This window comes from Hermetia illucens, chromosome 3, assembly GCF_905115235.1.
Source record: "Hermetia illucens chromosome 3, iHerIll2.2.curated.20191125, whole genome shotgun sequence".
Classification (NCBI taxonomy): domain Eukaryota; kingdom Metazoa; phylum Arthropoda; class Insecta; order Diptera; family Stratiomyidae; genus Hermetia; species Hermetia illucens.
Genome location: NC_051851.1, coordinates 161,387,094 through 161,405,675, shown reverse-complemented (window position 1 = coordinate 161,405,675; position 18,582 = coordinate 161,387,094). Strand labels below are relative to the sequence as shown.

General features: G+C 45.1%; 1 protein-coding gene across 2 annotated transcripts in view; it reads left to right on the top strand.

Moving 5' to 3' along the window:
- The window catches only part of LOC119651059 (cGMP-dependent protein kinase, isozyme 1), an 82,846-nt gene extending 67,417 nt beyond the window's left edge, over positions 1–15,429 (top strand). For both annotated transcript variants that reach the window (XM_038054388.1, XM_038054389.1), the window contains 6 exons: positions 48–565; positions 623–1,443; positions 1,501–1,952; positions 2,263–2,426; positions 2,488–2,673; positions 15,027–15,429. In XM_038054388.1, the coding sequence (XP_037910316.1) occupies positions 48–565; positions 623–1,443; positions 1,501–1,952; positions 2,263–2,426; positions 2,488–2,673; positions 15,027–15,189 (2,304 nt within the window). In that variant the 3' untranslated portion in view covers positions 15,190–15,429. The remainder of the gene's footprint in view (positions 1–47; positions 566–622; positions 1,444–1,500; positions 1,953–2,262; positions 2,427–2,487; positions 2,674–15,026) is intronic.
- Positions 15,430–18,582: the final 3,153 nt, after the last annotated feature.

Sequence of the window (18,582 nt, the reverse complement as noted above, 5' to 3'; positions counted from 1 at the left end):
GTCCCTGTAACCCATAGTTCTCAACCCTTACAAATATTCGTCCACAGAGTGTACTGCAGCAAACCACAAACCACATGAACCTTGGCACGGATGATTTATTAGCCGGCAACATTCAATCACGTAACCATCATAGTGGCAACCACCTAAACTCGCCAGTAGCACAACAAACAACCCCGAGCACAAATTGTTCAAATATAAAAAATGCAAACATTCCTGACTGCAATGACGAATGTCGCCAACATCACCATCAGCACCACCACCACCATTTGAATCCTGGCGCCAATGTTTGCAATACTAATGATATTGGATCAGGAATTACTGCCGGCGGTAATTACAACTGCAAACAATTGACATTAGAATCCTTAGAGAATAACAACAATATGGAAGGAGTACCGTGTGCCATTGGGAATGGGAGCAGCAGCAATACCCTTGGAACCAAAGGGAACCATCTGCTGCCCCCACAACATGCAGCTGTGAAGAAGCAAGGTGTGTCGGGAGAGAGCAGTGATCCCACGAACCAGCAATCGAATAGTGTTCCTATACCCAAGTTTAAGAAGGATTTTAGGTGAGTATCCTTTTCCAGTCCAATCAATGTTACTAAACCCTATTACCCGCCCTTCAGATCCAAGCAACTAATCAAGGATGCGATAATGGACAATGATTTTCTCAAAAACATCGACTCATCCCAAGTTCGTGAACTAGTCGAATCCATGTACAGTTTGGACGTAGCCAAAGGAGAATATGTAATCCGAGAGGGCGAGGTGGGAGCCCATCTGTATGTCTCTGCAGAAGGCGAGTTCGAAGTAATGAAAAGCGGAAAAGTGCTAGGAGTCATGGGTCCTGGCAAAGCATTCGGTGAATTAGCCATTCTGTACAATTGCACAAGAACTGCTTCCATACGATGTGTAACGAATGCACGTGTTTGGGTCCTGGATCGCAGAGTCTTCCAACAAATCATGATGCGGACCGGGATGCAACGTATCGAAGACAATGTGAACTTTTTGAAATCTGTGCCATTACTGAAAAACCTCTCCAATGATGTCCTGGCCAAGATTGCTGATGTCCTGGAAGTTGAATTCTATCCAGCCGGAACATATATAATCCGACAGGGAGCTAGTGGTGATACGTTCTTCCTGATAAGCCAGGGAACTGTTAAAGTTACGCAGAGGCTTACCCCGACCGGCGAGGAAAAGGAAATTAGGACTTTAAATCGGGGAGATTACTTTGGGGAACAGGCTCTGATAAATGAGGACAAGAGGACAGCTAATATTATCGCCATGGCTCCGGGCGTTGAATGCCTGACGCTAGATAGAGAATCTTTCACACATCTAATTGGGGATCTTTGCGAACTTAAGGAGAAGAATTACGGGGACGAAAATAGAGTCCTAGCCATGAAATTTGCAGAGACAAGCAAGGAAATCTTTGGAACTAATGTAAAACAAGGTAATTGTGTAATTTAGAAATTTGTCCTTTCATTCAGTCCACGTCTTCCTCCCACAGAACTTCAAGACATCGAACTGAACGATCTGGAAGTCGCCGCCACCCTTGGAATCGGTGGATTCGGTCGAGTTGAATTAGTTAAGTGCTATCGCGAAAATAGAGTCGAGACTTATGCCCTTAAGTGCCTTAAAAAGAAACACATCCTGGATACACGACAGGAGGAGCATGTTTTCAGTGAACGTACAATCATGTTGTCGTGTAATACACCCTTTATTTGCCGACTATATCGTACATTTAAGGACTCGAAATACGTTTATATGCTGTTGGAAGCATGCATGGGCGGCGAAGTGTGGACCATATTGAGAGACCGAGGATGTTTCGATGAGAATACAGCACAATTTATTATCGGTTGTGTCCTGCAAGCTTTCGAGTATTTGCATTCAAGGGGTATCATCTATAGGGATTTGAAACCGGAAAATTTAATGTTGGACGAAAGGGGATATGTGAAGTTGGTAGGTTTCAAGCTTACCGTTTAAGGGATTGAAAATTAGATTTGGATGAGAGTCTCTCGATGGGGAGCAGTTGGTTTAATCTTCTTTGGTAAATCGATTCGATCTAATGCCTGCAGCTTAATTAAACTAACACAAAGGGAAAACTAATATCAATGGCTGGAGGTTAAAATGCCATATTGTGGTGTTCAATTTGATAAGTTAATATATCATGAATTCAGGAAATTAGTTAACTGTACCCCCCTTGAATTACTCAATCTTTCATATATGCTCCTCAACAGCCTCACTTACACCCAACGTTACTATTTCACAGGTTGATTTCGGTTTCGCCAAGTACATTGGTCATAGTAGCAAGACATGGACATTCTGTGGTACACCAGAGTACGTAGCCCCAGAGATTATCCTGAATAAAGGACATGACCGAGCTGTAGACTATTGGGCACTAGGAATCCTCATCCATGAACTTTTGAATGGAACGTAAGTACTCATTGACAAAGATCTATCTACGCAAATTTTCTACCTTAACTATCATTTTCAGGCCCCCCTTCACCGCGAATGATCCAATGAAAACCTACAATATTATCCTTAAGGGAATCGATATGGTTGATTTCCCAAAACATATGAGTCGATCAGCTGTGATGCTTATTAAGAGGCTTTGCCGCGATGTTCCAGCTGAAAGATTAGGATATCAGAAAGGTGGAATTCAGGATATTAAAAAGCACAAGTAAGTACCAGGGTGCAACCTCGAGGCTTTCAAATCCCCATCTAGCGTATCAAGCCACCGTTGTTTAGGACTGCCTTTTGGTCGTTTACCATCGACTTCAATGTTCAGACCAATCTTGGAAAGTGAATTCTCGTTTGCACGAATTGCGTGACCATACCATCGAAGACGCCTCTCTTGCAACCCCATAACGATCGCGGATATCCTCATTTCGGATGTGATCTAAACGTGTCACGCCACTAGTCCAACGTAGCATCATTCTCTTTTATAGTCGGCCAACACTCTGAACCATAAAGAGCGACTGGACGGACGACATTGCGGTAAATTTTAGATTTGAGGCGTTCGTTGATACGTCGATCACAAAGAACACCAGTTGTGGAACGCCACTTCATCCACGTTGCGTTAATGCGTGAAGCAATTTCATAACGCAGTTCTTCACGGGCTGATAGCGTTGACCCGAGGTATTTAAATCGCTCAGTTCTGGGCAGATCACTGCCGCTGACAGTAATTGTGCCTGTTTCATGGGAACCGGTCGTCAAAAATTCAGTTTTGTTTAAATTCAATCTGAGACCGTGTTGCATGAGGCGATCATTCCATTTTTGAACAAGTTGCTCGAGATCATTTTTGCTATCAGATGCTAGGAAAACATCATCTGCATAAAGCAGTGTGTAGGGCGCTGGACGTTGGCTATCCCGTGTGACGGTGTCCATAACAAGAACAAAAAGGAGTGGTGCGAGGGCGCCTCCTTGATGAACACCAACAGAGAAACGAAGCGATTTTGATATACCCTGCATACTTCGAACTTTACTTTTCGGATCGTGGTAGAGCAATTGAACCCAGCGCACGAGTCCTTCTGGCACGAAGTGTTATCGTAAAGCATACCAGATGAGTTCGTGTGGTACACCGTCAAACGCTTTCTCTAGATCCAGAAAGGCAATGTAAAGAGGGCGATGCTTCTCACGGTGTTTCTCCATGAGTAACCGCGCAGCGTGTATTGCGTCAGTAGTTCCGCAGTTCTTGACAAATCCGGCTTGATTCACGGTTATTTCAACGATTTCGCGAAAACGGTTGTCAAAAATGCGTTCAAAAATCTTCATGGTATGGGAAAGTTACCGGATCGGACGGTAATTTGAACATTCTGCTGGACTACCTTTCTTTTTCCATATTGGAACAGTGGTACTTTCTTGCGAGTCAACAGTTCTTCCTTCCTGAATAACCCGTTCAAAGTGTTGGGTCCCGGCTCTTCGCTTCCCACAGCTGAGACGTCCGTCAAATGGTGTTCTTCCTTCCTGAATAACCCGGTTAAAGAATTCACTGAGCCACAGTGTTGGGTCTCAGCTCTTCGTTTTCCAGAGCTCAGATGCGGTGTAGTCAGGTCCTGTTGCTTTCCCCGATTTCATTTGTTTTATTGCCTCCTCGACTTCAGTTGCGCTGACTGGGGGAACTGCTCCAAATGTCGGCAATGATTGTGGAAGTGGAGGATGAGCAAATTCTTCAGTTGAAATCTGCTCGAAGTATTCTCGCCATCTAACCGTTGCGGCTCGACGGTTGGTAAGCAAAGTGCCGTTCTTGTCATTAACACAACAGAAGTGTTCGATATCCTGTGTGCGTTCATCACGGCTTTTAGCAAGTCAACACAGATCTCTCTCGCCATTCCGAGTGTCCTGTTTATCGTAAAGATTTTTGAGATGATTCGCTCGGGTGACAGCGACCGCTTTCTTTGCTTCCCGGTTGGCATTCTTATAAATTTGCCAATTAGCAGGCGTTTTATCGTCAAGAAATTTGTGGTAGAGGCGTTTCTTTTCACGGACCTTCATTTCAACATCATCATACCAAAGCCAAGTATCTCGGTTGATTTACCGCTTACCCGGCTTGGTACCCCGAGGGTTGCAGAGGCCACTTTGTGGAGCGTGTCTTTCATTTGGTTCCATGATTCTTCCACATTCGTAATGGTTGGTAATCGTATGAGTGAGACCGTTTCTTCTTTCTTCTCACCAAGTCGCCACCATTTAATGCGCGGCGGGCCAGAGCGTTCCTCACCCTGTTTTATCGGTGGCTTAATTCGCAGGACGGCAATCAACGGCCGATGTTGGCATCAGGTTGACCTGTCTGTGGTGCATACGCAGTGAAGAAGTGAATTGTGCGATCGGCTGGTGAGCTTCATCAGCCGATCATCAAATCGTTCGACTTCTTTAATGGCATCACGGAAACCCTCCGGGATGGCAATGCCAACACCATATTGAGTGTATGGGTTCCCAAAATAGAGAAGTTTGTAGTGATTTTTACCGCGTTCGCGTTCAATGTCGCAGCTTTTGGCACCAGACCATCGGGTTTCTTGCAGAGCGCAGATATCAATGTGCCTTTTCCGAAGGGCTCTTGAGAGTTCCTCGGTCTTTCCAGTTAGGGTACCAACATTTAGCGTGCAAACACGTATTTGTTTTGTTCATTGTGTTCGGACTAACTTGCTTACGTCCTGACGCCGTCCATGCGTCAAGAACCCTTGCCCATTTCTCGACAGAACCGGGTCCCACACTCCCACGCCGATTGAGGTGGACGCCCTAGCATTTCTCCGAGGATTGTGACTCAATCCGATCATCATGTTTGTAACGACATCGTATGCATTTTCTTGGTCGACCTGTCGCGGGGCCTGTCACCAAGAGAGATCAGGTAGGATTTAGAATAGTAGAATAACTCCAACTATACTCTATTTATTTTTTTCCCTGATCTCAGCATTTTATTTTTGTTTTACTGAGGATAGTACAGAGTACGTTACCTCAAACCCTCCTTCTTTACCTGGGCTTGGGACCAACATTCTAGGATACTACCTAATTGCAACTTTAATAGGCAGTACTTCGACCCAGCGTCCATGCATATTACTCGCAGGACCCCTGTGTTGCTTAGACACCTCTTGGTTAGGTTTGAGGGATTGCGTTTATGTATATATTCTCAGGAACATCCAAGTCTTCTGCATTTATGGTAGGCTCGCTCAGTATGGTGTTCCCAATTGGTATTCCTCTTCCTTGAGTCTCATGGCTATGATTTCCTTCACATCTCCACTTAAAGGTGTTGATCCATAGCGCAGTCATTTTCATTGTTTCTTCGCAAGCTTATCTGCTGCTTCCAGAGAATCCAGATTTGTACAGACATAACGTATTCTGTTTATTATAACACCCGCATACCAGTTTGGTTTTTCTCTGATGAAGCTTGGTGCCACCTAGATGTTGAGGTCTGTGCCACTACTTGACTGTTGTGGCAAGTTCTGTCTTCCTGCCCATGGTAATCACTGGTCGTACAATTGAAACATATATCTATCGTGGTATTTTGGAAGTGCAATTTTTTCCTGCATCTGTATATCATTCATGTTTTAGTATTTAATGTGGATCTTTCGGAATAACCTTTGGTATAAATTGGTTTTCAAATACCTAACCACAGTACCTTATGAAGAATGGCCCTCAAATGTTATAATCTGTGTTTGCTCGTGAATAGTATCTTTGCATATTTGACGTTCGCACCCAGTTGCTTCTTGTTTGCTGGTAATCCTGGACCTTCGACAATAAGGGTTTCAGCTTGAATTGTAGTATAACACACTTGACCACCTTTACTTCTAAGTTCTTCAAGGCTTCTTTTCTCCTGTGCGGAATTGCCAAATCTCCCATCAGGCGCGTCCCTTTGTGCGGATAAGGGAATGCTCGGCGAATGTGTCATGGGCATGCACATGCACGCATCCGGAGATCTGCGTGTATGGGCATGTTTATGCGCAGGCCGGGTAGGTGGGAAGTAAACTCCCACCCGTGGATAAAAACTGTCTATGGGAAATTAAACCATATATGGAAGAGGAGAAAAGTAGTTTTTTTTACGGTGCAGCGCTTCGGAAACCCAGTGCCTGCGACTTTTGGGAGTGAGCAAGCGGGCTCCCGGCCGTCGATATCCAACGACCGCAGTGCCTCAGTAGTGGGAAACTTGGCTACTGTGGCATCTAATGCTACAAGAGATAATAATGGAGTGGAAATTAGGTCCACACCGGACCCTTTTGGGAGGAATTCGAAACTTGGGAGATCACCACCGAGGACAATGGTTCTCTTTGGTAGTCGAGATTCGTCACGGGACTCTGAAAGAAACATGAATAGTCCCTTGATCGACATCATTCCTTGTGGCGCAAGGCACGAAAGCAAACGGGAACATACCGGAATGGCATTACACTCGGGGAACGAATAAATGAACTGTGCGAGTTCATCAAGGAGAGGCGGAATATCCACCAAAATATTCGAGCCTTGATAAGAGGCATTCAATTGTCTTATATCAAGGCACTCGAAGAAAAGAGTTCCCAAACGTCAGGTGGCAAGGTCACAAGGGAAACGCAGGTGACGCCTCCCCATGATAAGGCAGGCGGGAAGACAGGAAAACGGGCTAGAGACGGTACCAGCGAGCCTCTAGGACCACAGCAAGTCCCGAAGAAGAAAAAAGCCTCTTCACCAAAGAAGGCGGAGCCGGCGAGAGTACCCGCGAAAGTCGGTAATCTCATGATTGCAGCCACAACACTTACAAAAGTGAAAGAAACCAACGCCCGGAGGCCCGAACAATGGACTAAGGTGAGCAACAAGAGGAAAAAGGACAAAAAGAAGCTCCGCCCGGAAATAGTAATTATTTCCAAGAAGGGAAATATGTCCTATGCCGACATCCTCCGAAAGGTGAAGTCAGACCCGGAACTGGTGGATTTGGGGGATAATGTAAGCCGAATCAGGCGAACGCAGAGAGGGGATCTGATGCTGGAGTTAAGTAGATCCGCCGACAAGTCGGCCGATAACTTTCACCTGAAGGTGGTAAGTGTACTAGGAGAGGAAGCTGAGGTAAGAGCTCGGAAACAGGAGATAGTGGTTGAATGTAAGGACCTAGGTGAGGTCACCTCACGGGAGGACATCTGTGCTGCGCTAAAGCAACAGTTCAACCTTAGCAATTTAGACCAGAGTGCCATAAAAAGGATGAAGAAGGCATATGACGACACACAGACCGTTATTATTAGTTTGCCGGCGGAATCAGCTATTAAGTTAATTACCGCGGGCAAGGTAAGAGTAGGTTGGGTCGTGTGCAGGCTCAGGGAGCAAATATCTCTAAAGAGATGCTTTAGATGCCTCGATTTCGGTCATTTTGCGGCGGCATGATAGGTCGAGAAGTTGCAGGAAGTGTGGGGAAGAGGGCCACCTCATCAAAGATTGCAGATCCACGGTGTATGCTATGTAGTGGGAAAGAGGGCGTGGACGACCGGCATGTTGCGGGAAGCAGCAGATGTCCGGTATATAGGCATAGGCAAACGAGATTGATACAAGCCAATCTCAATCACTGTGAGGCAGCTCAGGACCTGATTCGAGAGTCGAATGTGGATATGGCGGTTATTTTCGAGCCGTACAGAAACCACGGCAGTGCAACTTGGGCGGTGGATGCGTCTAGCAACGCCGCAATCTGGGCGTGCGGAAGACAGGCCATTCAGGAAGTCATGGCGCCCCCGGCAGCCGGTTTTATAAGGGCGAAGGTCAACGGTGTCCATATTTACAGCTGCTACGCTCCTCCTAGTGCAACCGTAGCACAATATGAGGAGTGGTTAGACAGTCTGGTGTTGGACGCTAGATACCGCAGCCCTAAAAGCATTGCGGGCGATTTCAACGCATGGGCCCCCCCTTTTGCGGAGCTGGACATCGTACTGATCAACGTTGAATGCGTGTCCACCTTTCGAGGAAGAGGGCCGGGTTCGATCGTTGACCTGACATTTATTAGCACTTCACTGGTGAGGGAGATGGCTTGGTAAGTGAGTGAGCACTACACCCACAATGACCACCAGGCCATCTTCCTACGCATTGGGAACCGGGGAATGATCTAGATGGAACAGCGGTGGAAAGGTTCAGCGTGTTACCGAAGCATGCGACGCTACGATGAACCCGGAGATCGCTGCCTTGATCCTCTTGTCACCGAGCGAGGAGACTTTCCCACAGGACAAGGAGAAGACCGGAGCACCAGGAGCGTGAGGAGGAATACAGGGATCTGCGAAGTAACCATAAAAAAACCATACGAAGAAGCAAGTGGGAATGCTTTCAGAAGCTCTGCATGGAGGCTAATACGAATCCATGGGGTACAGCCTACCAAGTTGTAATGAAGAAGATCCGCGGGCAAAAATCACCTCAAGTGACATGCCCACGGCTCTTGCTGCAAATAATTAAAACTATTTTCCCGCACCACAACACCCTGAATTGGGAGATACGGTTTTCAGACTCCTCCATCTAGATCCATATCGTTCTGCTAGCGAAGAGTCACATTATACAGGATACAAGTTAATGTCATATTAACAGTCCTGGTAAGCAGGGGGCTAAGACCCAGGAATATCTATATTCGCTCCCGTTCACCTTACAGTTACACACTTGCCCCCAACGAAACCATAAGCGATCTTCGTCGCCTCTTGAGAGACTTCCTACTGGGAAAGTTGCAGGATTGTCCGATGGCTCAAATACCTCTCGAACAAAGAACGAGAAGTGTATGCGATCCTGACCGATTGACAAGCGGTTGAAGAGCAAACGCCCCGCACACATGAGAGCGACTGAAATATCAAAAGGGTAAGCCCTCCTCCCTTTCCCGAGCCTGGCTAGCAGAGTTATGAAAGCGCAGATCAACGGAACACTTCACGGTCATTTTAGTAAGTCTTAGGTTTTAGGGTAGCTCGAGTCCGTGGTTGATTTTTGTCAACCCAAATGGTATTTTGCTCGTCCTGCAAATTTGATAAGGTTAATTAAAAGATAAAAAGTATTGCATTGTGTAGGTCTCAGCAAAGACTCACAGCATTCACAGGGGGTTTTGAGGGAAGTTCCATGGAAGGTTGAAATATGGGCAGGCATACAGGATAAGCCATACATTTTTATCTGAGTAATTGCCGCCCATTTTTCTGAAAAAATGCGTCTACATTATAGGAGAATGAGAGGACGCACACCAAACAAATTCAAGATCAGTGTACCTAACACGGTTACCAAAAAATGAGAAGCACCTTTCTCCCCACTTCTTCAACCGAAGTAAAGACAAAACAAAGATAGTTATTAATTAATAGTTAGTTATTATTAATGGTTATTAATTACAGGTTTATTTCAATAGTTTGTGGTTAATATTTAAATTATTAATAATATAATATTTATATAATAATTTTTAAATTTAAAAAAATACTAATTAGATTTCTTCTTCACTAAAACTACAACTTAAATCTAAATCTTGGCACAAGTCGTTTGTTGCAAGTTGTCCTGGAAATACTTCATCATCATTAGGACACCTTCCTATATTTTCTTCGAGCATTTGTCCTAACTTTTCATTATTGTCATACTCTTCTTCGTCTTCTGAAGAAGACGAGTCGCTATCATTGTCTGATGAGGCGCCATCATCCTCCGAACTCGAATCTCCGCTATCAGATGAGGATGATTCGTCACTCCCTGAAGATGATGAATTTTCACTCCCCGGTAAAAGCAAACTTTCGTCGTTGGTTATATGGAGTTTGTCCATAACATTAGAAGTCACAGGTGGTACCACCTCCACATTTCGCTGAGGAGGACAGCCTTTGTTCTCCACCGGCTGCGGCAATTCCTCCCTCAGTCGTCGTGTTTCGTCCCTCAGTCCTCTTTGTTCTCCTTTGTTGGATGTTATATGGTTATTATTTAATGCTTCTTGATTATTCCCAATAATATTATTTTCTTGATCACGAGCCACTATCTCAGCCGCTTTTTTGTTTTGAGTAAGCTGCGCTAGACGCTCCTTTATTATAGCCATATTTTTGCGCACTGGGTTGGAATGAGTTGCTGTACCAAAAGTGAACTTAGCTTTGCTAGCCAATCGCTCCCTTAAACTCTTGGTGGGTTTGGTTTTAACAGGCTTGACACACTCTTTCTTTTCGGCCTTCTCAATCTTGGGAGCTGCCACCATTTTAACTTGCTGATCTGTACGATTTCCTTTGATTATAATTGGCTTCTGTGAAACTGCTGTCGGAATGTCAATAACGATTACTTTTCTTGGTGATTTTGGAATGCTTTCTTCGTTGCTCCTTCTTTCGGTGCTTACTTTAGAACTACCGTTTACTGTAGCACCTAAGCTGCCGGGTCGATTTCCTTGGCTCGGCAAGTTGTGTGACAATTGATTTGCAAACTTACGTTTGACAGCCATTTTGTTCTTGTCCGAAGTGTGGGGGTCGCTATCAGAAGATCTCTTTCTGGACGAATTGACATTTGTCCGCTTGGCAATACAAGCCGAGCTACTATCGTCATCTGTAGTCTGCGTTCTTTGATCTTGCTTACCTTGGTTGATGTCCACCCTGCCCTTGGTTGAATGATGTGGAGCCTTCTTCTCTCCTGAATCTCCGTGACATCTAGTAGAGCTTTTCAGTCGATCAACCTTTTTAGAAACACTCTCTAGTGCGTTAGCGAAGCCGACCTGGTCCTTCTTAACAGAATGATGTGTAGTACTACCAGATTTCTCTTTTCTTGATGGATCTTGGCATTTTGTAGACTTTTTTAACTGGTCGACTTTTCTTGACATATCCCCCAAGGCGCTAGCGGAGCTGTTTTTATCGTAGTCCTTCTTCGCTGAAGAGTTCAATTCTGAATGGTGACGTTTTCTTTCTGTAACGTCACTATGAGAAGAGTTCTGTCGAGAGCCACCATTGTCCTTCTGAGCCTTTTGACTCCGAGATTTTTCGATGATAGTGGCCTTCATGAATTCACGTTCGTTGTTCGTTTTGTGATTGGAGGAAAAATGTCGATTCTCAGAGGAATGGTACCGACTCTTGGAGCCTTCTGTTTCTGCACGGTTGTCAATGGCTTTGTTGTTGCTCACACGATTGGCACCATGAAGTGGCGGTTTGTGTTTCCCTCGTCCAGCGTCCTCTTCTTTCTTAGAGTTATGTGCATTACCTGGAGCTTTCCCCTTTCGTACAGCGCCTTGACCTTTTATGGATGCCGCAGGTTCGTCAACTTTTCTAGAGACGTCCACATTGCCAGTATTAGCTTTCCTTATAAGCTGTTGCAGCTTGTCGTCGAATTTCGGCTTCTTGCTTCCCGCCTTCCGTGCTAGATACTCCTCCAGTTTAGCATCAAGAGCTTCGTCAAATTTCCTTTTCAAACCAGTACACGGTTTAGGAGGTATAGCACCAGTTGCTACGGCGATAGGTGTTTTCGGCGCTGGGTTGAACACCCGGGTTCTCTGGGTTTTTCTTGTGTATTGATCCATTATTGGCGCAAAAGAATAGTTGAATTAACTTGTGCAGTTGGTTCACCTTTTTAGAATCAGATGCGTATGATATCTGAACAACCCAAGCTTCCCTCTTTTATAGACAAAGTGTGTTATTATAATATCTCAACTTTAAGGACTATGGCAAAAGGACCTACCTGGATAATATAATTACGGTGATTAAAGAATCAAAATTGTCTGGTTCTTGAGTGGCTCTAATGGGAAATTTTTTACTTCCCGTCCATCAAGGGATCAATTTTCGTCGACTGGGCTTCTTATTATCCTTTCATCCTTTACCTTTTTCTTACCCGGCATCATTATCAACGACGCAACAACCGGTATCCGATCTAGGCCTACCTTAATATGGAACTCCAGACACCCCGGTTTTGCGCCGAGGTTCACCATTTCTATATCTCCCTCCTCTTTTTTTGCCATAGATATTGCCCTTATAGACTTTCCGGGCTTGATCATCCCCATCCATACGGATTAAGTGATCCGCCCACCGCAACCTGTTGAGCCGGATTTTATCCACAACCAGATGGTCGTGGTATCGCTCATAGGTTTCATCGTTATTAGGCTTCGGAATCGACCATCCTCATGTAGGGGGTCAAAAATTCTTCTGAAAATTGATTCTCGATTTAAGTCTCCCTTTTTCAGTCATGCATTTCCCCCCTCCTCTTCATAACTAACGGCAAAACTAAGACCTGCTTCAGGGATCACCCTTATGCCCTACATGGCTATATTTAGTGGAAAGACTACACGTCCTTTGTTTGGGGATTCTCTCTGAAATTCAGTATAAAATAATACCATCCTCTATAAGCGTGCCAATAGTTATAACTATTTTTAAGTAATCGCGTTTGACAGATAGGGAGCAGACAGGGCTCAGGAAAAGAGGTGTTTAAAGACCGTTGTTCTCTAGAGCACCCATAACAAAGGTGCAAAAGGAAGCACGCAAGGCCTATACAAACTTTAGTGCACCCTTGCATTGAGGGTAGCAAGAGACGAGATGTCCGTGGACCAAATAAAAATGGGGCAAGATGCTCTATATTTGGCCCGATCCGACATCAAGTTGTGGCGAAGTTGGAGTCTCTCAATCTGTGAACAAAGAAAAACTCATCCTAAATTTTTACAATTACGGAGATAACTGCAAGGTAGTTTTTTTACTAACTGGAGCATTTTTGCAACTATGAAAATTCTTGGGATGTGCGTTCGTCTTAACCATGTCGTAACTACCCCCTCAGCATCAAATCAGGGGCAACGGAACAATATGCATTCTGGGTACATGTCATGAGGTCGCAACAAGATTGATAGATTCCTCTTCTACTTATCCTCCTCTGACGTTCTAGTCTCTCATAGAGCACGAAGCACATCGGATAAGTATCTGCACAGCTAGCTCGAAACGCGGAATCAATTTTCTAATATGACTAACATATCTGTCCATTTTACAGAGTTGAAGGCATTTCTGACAACAAAGGTTGCAAAAGTTATCCGTCGAGATTGGCGGCTGTGTGCCTCAGCTCAATGGACCGCATCCACCGTAGATTTCCTTGCTCTAAACCCCAAATGCCTTGAGGACAAATTCCCAGGAGCACGGATCACTTCAGCGAATCTACCTCTAATGAACCTCCAGCAAGTTGAGCATACAAAGCAGTTGGTATGCAGACGGCAGCTTAAGGTCTCCTTTCCTTTTGCTGATCAGCACGAGCCTCGCCACTTTCCAGCAACGCTTCAAGCAAACATTAGGACCTAGCAACTGCTTTCATGGTCAAAAACGGATAGTCATCCACGCCATCAACCCGTACGGGATATCTAGGGAACAACGCTTGTATCTATGCGATCTATCCCACAATGTTCACTCTCGCGATATTCCACACTCACAGAGAGCGCTGGGCGAATGCATGCCGACAAATGGAGTCAACCACTTTAAACGCGATGTATTGGTAGTCACTTGTGGAGAAGTCTTCCAGAATTCGCTACGCCGTCCACCGACGGCGCCAGTGAGTCCGACGCAAAGGTTACGTCAAGGATGCTTCATTGGCATTTTGGGCACCGGAATGTTAGCATTCATCCTACTATGCCAGTTCTCGCCGCTATTTCCTGGATCCATACCCCTCTGAAGTCTGGGTAAAGCATACTCCATTCAAGGGCCCTAGCACCGAAGTCCCCCCCATCAAATTGCGCCACTCCGTAACCGAAGTACTCCAGAAAATCAAATCGGCATCCAAAATCCAGCATCAGCATCCCTTAACACCGGATTCCTTCAACACAACAATCAGCAACAAGCCGAAGTCGGGTGCTATCCTGAGCACGGATAGCAGCGGTACCCATAAATTTGGGTCCTTGTTCCTGTATTGCTTGATGATTAGAAATAGGTAATTTCCGCAGTAACCTGCGCTTGCAATTCATCAACGGTTTCCGTCCGATGCAAGTTAATTTGCAGGATTGGCATCATACCAGACCCGGTCTACCTCTTTTCAGTTGCGCCCTGAAGTGTGGATACTGCCCCGAGTCCGCACTGTATGCCACGCTCTAACCAGGGGCACCACGCTCCCTAAAGAGAACGCAGTTCTCTTTTCCTTGGCAAGGCTTCGCTTGGTTATCTACTAGGCCGCATCTACGTCATGTAGGGTCCCCGGCAAGTTGTAGATCTGTGCCGTAGTCCAATCACCTTTTATATTTAATGGGAGCTACCCTAATTCATAGCATATATCCAATTGTCATCACAACAGGTTTTTGGCCTGAAGAATTCGCAAAAATTATACCTACCTGGGTATCGATTACCTTTGGACAACTACCGAGTCCTTTTCTACTCAGAGGCCCTCCAATATCTTCTAATAGCGTGTCTCTTTTGAAATTCGTGTATTAAGGGACACTTTCCTGGGTATCATGGATAGCATTTGGCCAGTGTTTCTCTCTTTTGTCTTTCGAATTTTGTTTGGTAACTAGCCTATCTTCTTCTTATCATGTTCCTCAAAACTACCAGCAGTTTGAAAAACACCCCGATATAAGGGAAGAATCTTAGCTTTGATGAATAACGAAAAATATCCCTTAACATATTACAGACACCGCAACAATTTTTACTGAATATTTTTTTAAATTTTATGTATTTTCAGATGGTTCCAAGGATTCGATTGGGATGGTTTAGACAGTCTTTTGCTTATACCGCCATTTGTACGCCCAGTTTCACATTCCCTAGATACATCTTACTTCGATACATTCCCGCCCGATATGGAAGTACCGCCGGATGAGGAATCTGGATGGGATGAAGACTTCTAGCGTTTTTTTTTTAAATAAAAATTTAAACTATATTTATAATTAGGGAGGAAATATGTAAATTAAATTAGCTTTAAAAGGAAATATTTAGCCTTCTATTGTCCCTTTTATGGAAAAAGGAAAAATGCTGCTCATTGTTTACTTTAATATTTATATTTTAGAAATGAAAGTTTATATTTGTAGATGCGGACGAAAAAGAGAGAATGTTAAAAAATATATCTATATTTTGCTAATTATTGGAAATGTGCTGTTTTATTCAACCCTTTGCCATTGAAGGAGTATACCTTTGTAAGGCAGAGGCATTCACAAAGCCTTCCGCTTCTTAGGCTGTAATTTTTCCTGGTTTATGCCTAGGATACGAGATTCAGGTAGAACAAGGAGAAATTCGAATAAAATAAAAGGTAACTCAGGAGATGACCCGATGACCTGCTTGAAATGCCCTATGGATGCGCTCCACATTCCCTGAAATATGATAGGTTTTTCTAATAGATCCCATGCATTAGGACTACATCTGATGCCAAAAACCAAAATCTGCTTTCAGCAAGTGCTACTTACTGTGAACACTCGATAAAAAGGCGAAAATGGCAGTGAAAAGGTCACACATTGCGGCAGTGCAGTGGGGTATACCATACAATTGAACAGAGTGTCACAGGATGGCAGATAAATGAACCGCGCTAACACTAATGTCGTAGAAAATTAGAGGAAGAGTATAAGCCCTAAAAGAAGCTAAAATATATGGCCAAGAACCGTTGGCGATAGCACGATGGCACTGTGGAGGTTGATGGGTTATGGGAACCATATAAGCCGGTACGTGTCTTAGAATTTACCTGATCGCGGTTGGAAAGTCTCAGTCACCCAGCAGTTTTCTTTACATAAGAGGGGTCTGAACCTTGCCCTCCTTATACAAGAAGACAGGTCACTTCGGAAGGCTTGCTATTGGATACGCTGAACTTTAAGGACATATGCAGGCTGGTCAAAGGGTAATATAGGTCCCAGAGCAAAACGTGGATTGGTGCCCACGATGGAGCATACAACCTGGGAAATGCTTGCTGAACCAACACCAACAGCTCTACTACCAAACCCTATCTCCACCTCCATGTGGTGACCGCTGGGAGCTCTTTCTTAACGAAAAGCTGCAGACGGAGAAGGATGAAAGCGAGTCTCCCGCGCCTAAAAAGGGACAAATTGTACCAACTGGTCCTCCAGCTTGGAGGTTGGGTAGGGCTGACAACCCTACACGGAAAACAACTTGTTACGAAGCCACAACAGGAGCCTCGGACAGGATGGACTTTAAAACGACGGACCCGACAACGACAGCGGATCAACGATTTGCACATTTTCTCATGGAATGTGCGCTCCCTGTACAAAGATAAAGCTGATGAGCCGCTAGCCGATACCCTGTCCCAATATAGGGCTGATATAACAGCGCTACAAGAGATGCGATGGACAGGGACCGGTTTTCTGGAGAAGAGCCGCTACACCACGGAGTAGGTTTCTTAGTCAGCCAAAAAATGAAACCTGCTGTTATCGGCTTTGAAAACCTAAGCGAACGGCTATGCACTCTGCGCTTGCGAGGCAAGTTTAGAAATATAAGCCTCATAAACGTTCACGCCCCTACAGAGGAGACTGAAGAGTCGGAGAAGGATACCTTCAGTAGGCAGTAGAACAAACCTTCGAAGCCTGTCCCAGATATGATATTAAAATCATACTTGGGGATTTTAACAGCCCAGTAGGGAAGGAGCCCGTATTCAGGCGATACGTTGGCTCCCATAGCTTACACGAAAAAACAAATGATAACGGACTGCGGATTATTCAATTAGCAGGGTCACACGAAATGGTTGTTGGAAGTACCTGGTTTGCGCGGAAAGCGGTCCACAAACATACGTGGGCCTCTCCAGACGGGACCACTTTCAACCAAATTGACCACGTGCTGATCGAACGCCGCCACCTCTCAGCCTTGATGAATGTCAGAACATATAGGGGGGCCACTATAGACTCGAATCACTATCTCGTTGGCATGGTGCTCCGAGCTCGAATAACAATACCACCTAGAATCCCCTCTGAAAATCAGGTGAGAGTGAACACTGAAGCCATCCACAACACAACCCTCCCCGACACCTATAAGAGGGAAATGGATGCCGCAATAACCGCAGTCAACAGAGGTCCTGGAGATGAAGCATTAACAAATGATCTTCACAAGATCATCTGAAGAACGTTATCATGGATACGGCCACAAGCATACTTGGCCCCAGCCGCAAAAGGAGTCGGAACGGCTGGTTTGACGATGAATGTAAGTTAACAGCGGAACGGACGAATGCCGCATACCGAGTAATGTTGCGTTCTCAAAGAACGCGGGCACGCGCAGAGACTCATCACTAACTCTGTCAAGCGGAGAAGCGACTTCACAGACGGAAAAAGGAAGCCTGGGAGAACCAACATGTCTGTGAACTAGAAAAGTACAGGGAGCAAACACACCAGGCGCGGAAGTTTTACCAACAAGTCAGCAGGATAAAGCCTTATACACCTCGATGCTCAAAGAGGGAAATCTGATTTCCGACAGAATGAGCATATTAGAGCGATGGGTTGAGTACTTTGATGAGCTACTGAACAACCACAACATCGGCGAGTTGGAGGTCCCGCCAACTGAAGACGATGGACAAATACTGCCACCACCAAGTTTCGGAGAAACAGTCCGTGTAATTCATCGGCTAAAAAATCATAAGTCGCCAGGATGGAATTACAGCCGAATTGGTTAAATATGGAGGCGACCAGTTACACCAAGTGGTTCATCGACTTGTGCTCAAGGTATGGGACAGCGAATCAATGCCTGACGATTGGCAACGAGGCATTATCTGTCTCATACATAAAAAGGGAGATATCACACAGTGCAGCAATTATAGAGGTATCACGTTGCTGAGTACCATCTATAAGATATTCTCCACTATCTTGCTAGACCGGATAGTCCCCTACGCCCAGAACATCATTGGCCCATACCAAAGAGCCTTCACTCCAGGCAAATCAGCAACAGATCAGATTTTCTCTCTGCGGCAAACGATGGAATATGTTGGAATATGGACAACAGTTGCACTATCTGTTCATCGACTTTCAAGCCGCCTATGATAGCATAGCCAGGGTAAAACTGTACACGGCCATAAGAGAATTCGGTATCCCGACGAAATTAATAAGACTGACTAGGCTGACCCTGACCAATGTGCGAGGCCAGATAAAAGCAGCAGGATCACTCTCAAGACCATTCGACATCAACAACGGTCTACGACAAGGGGATGCGCTGTCATGCGTCCTCTTTAACCTGGCCCTCGAGAAAGTGATCCGTGATGCTGAGGTAAATGCAAGAGGTACGATCCTCTTCAAGTCCACCCAACTGCTAGCCTATAC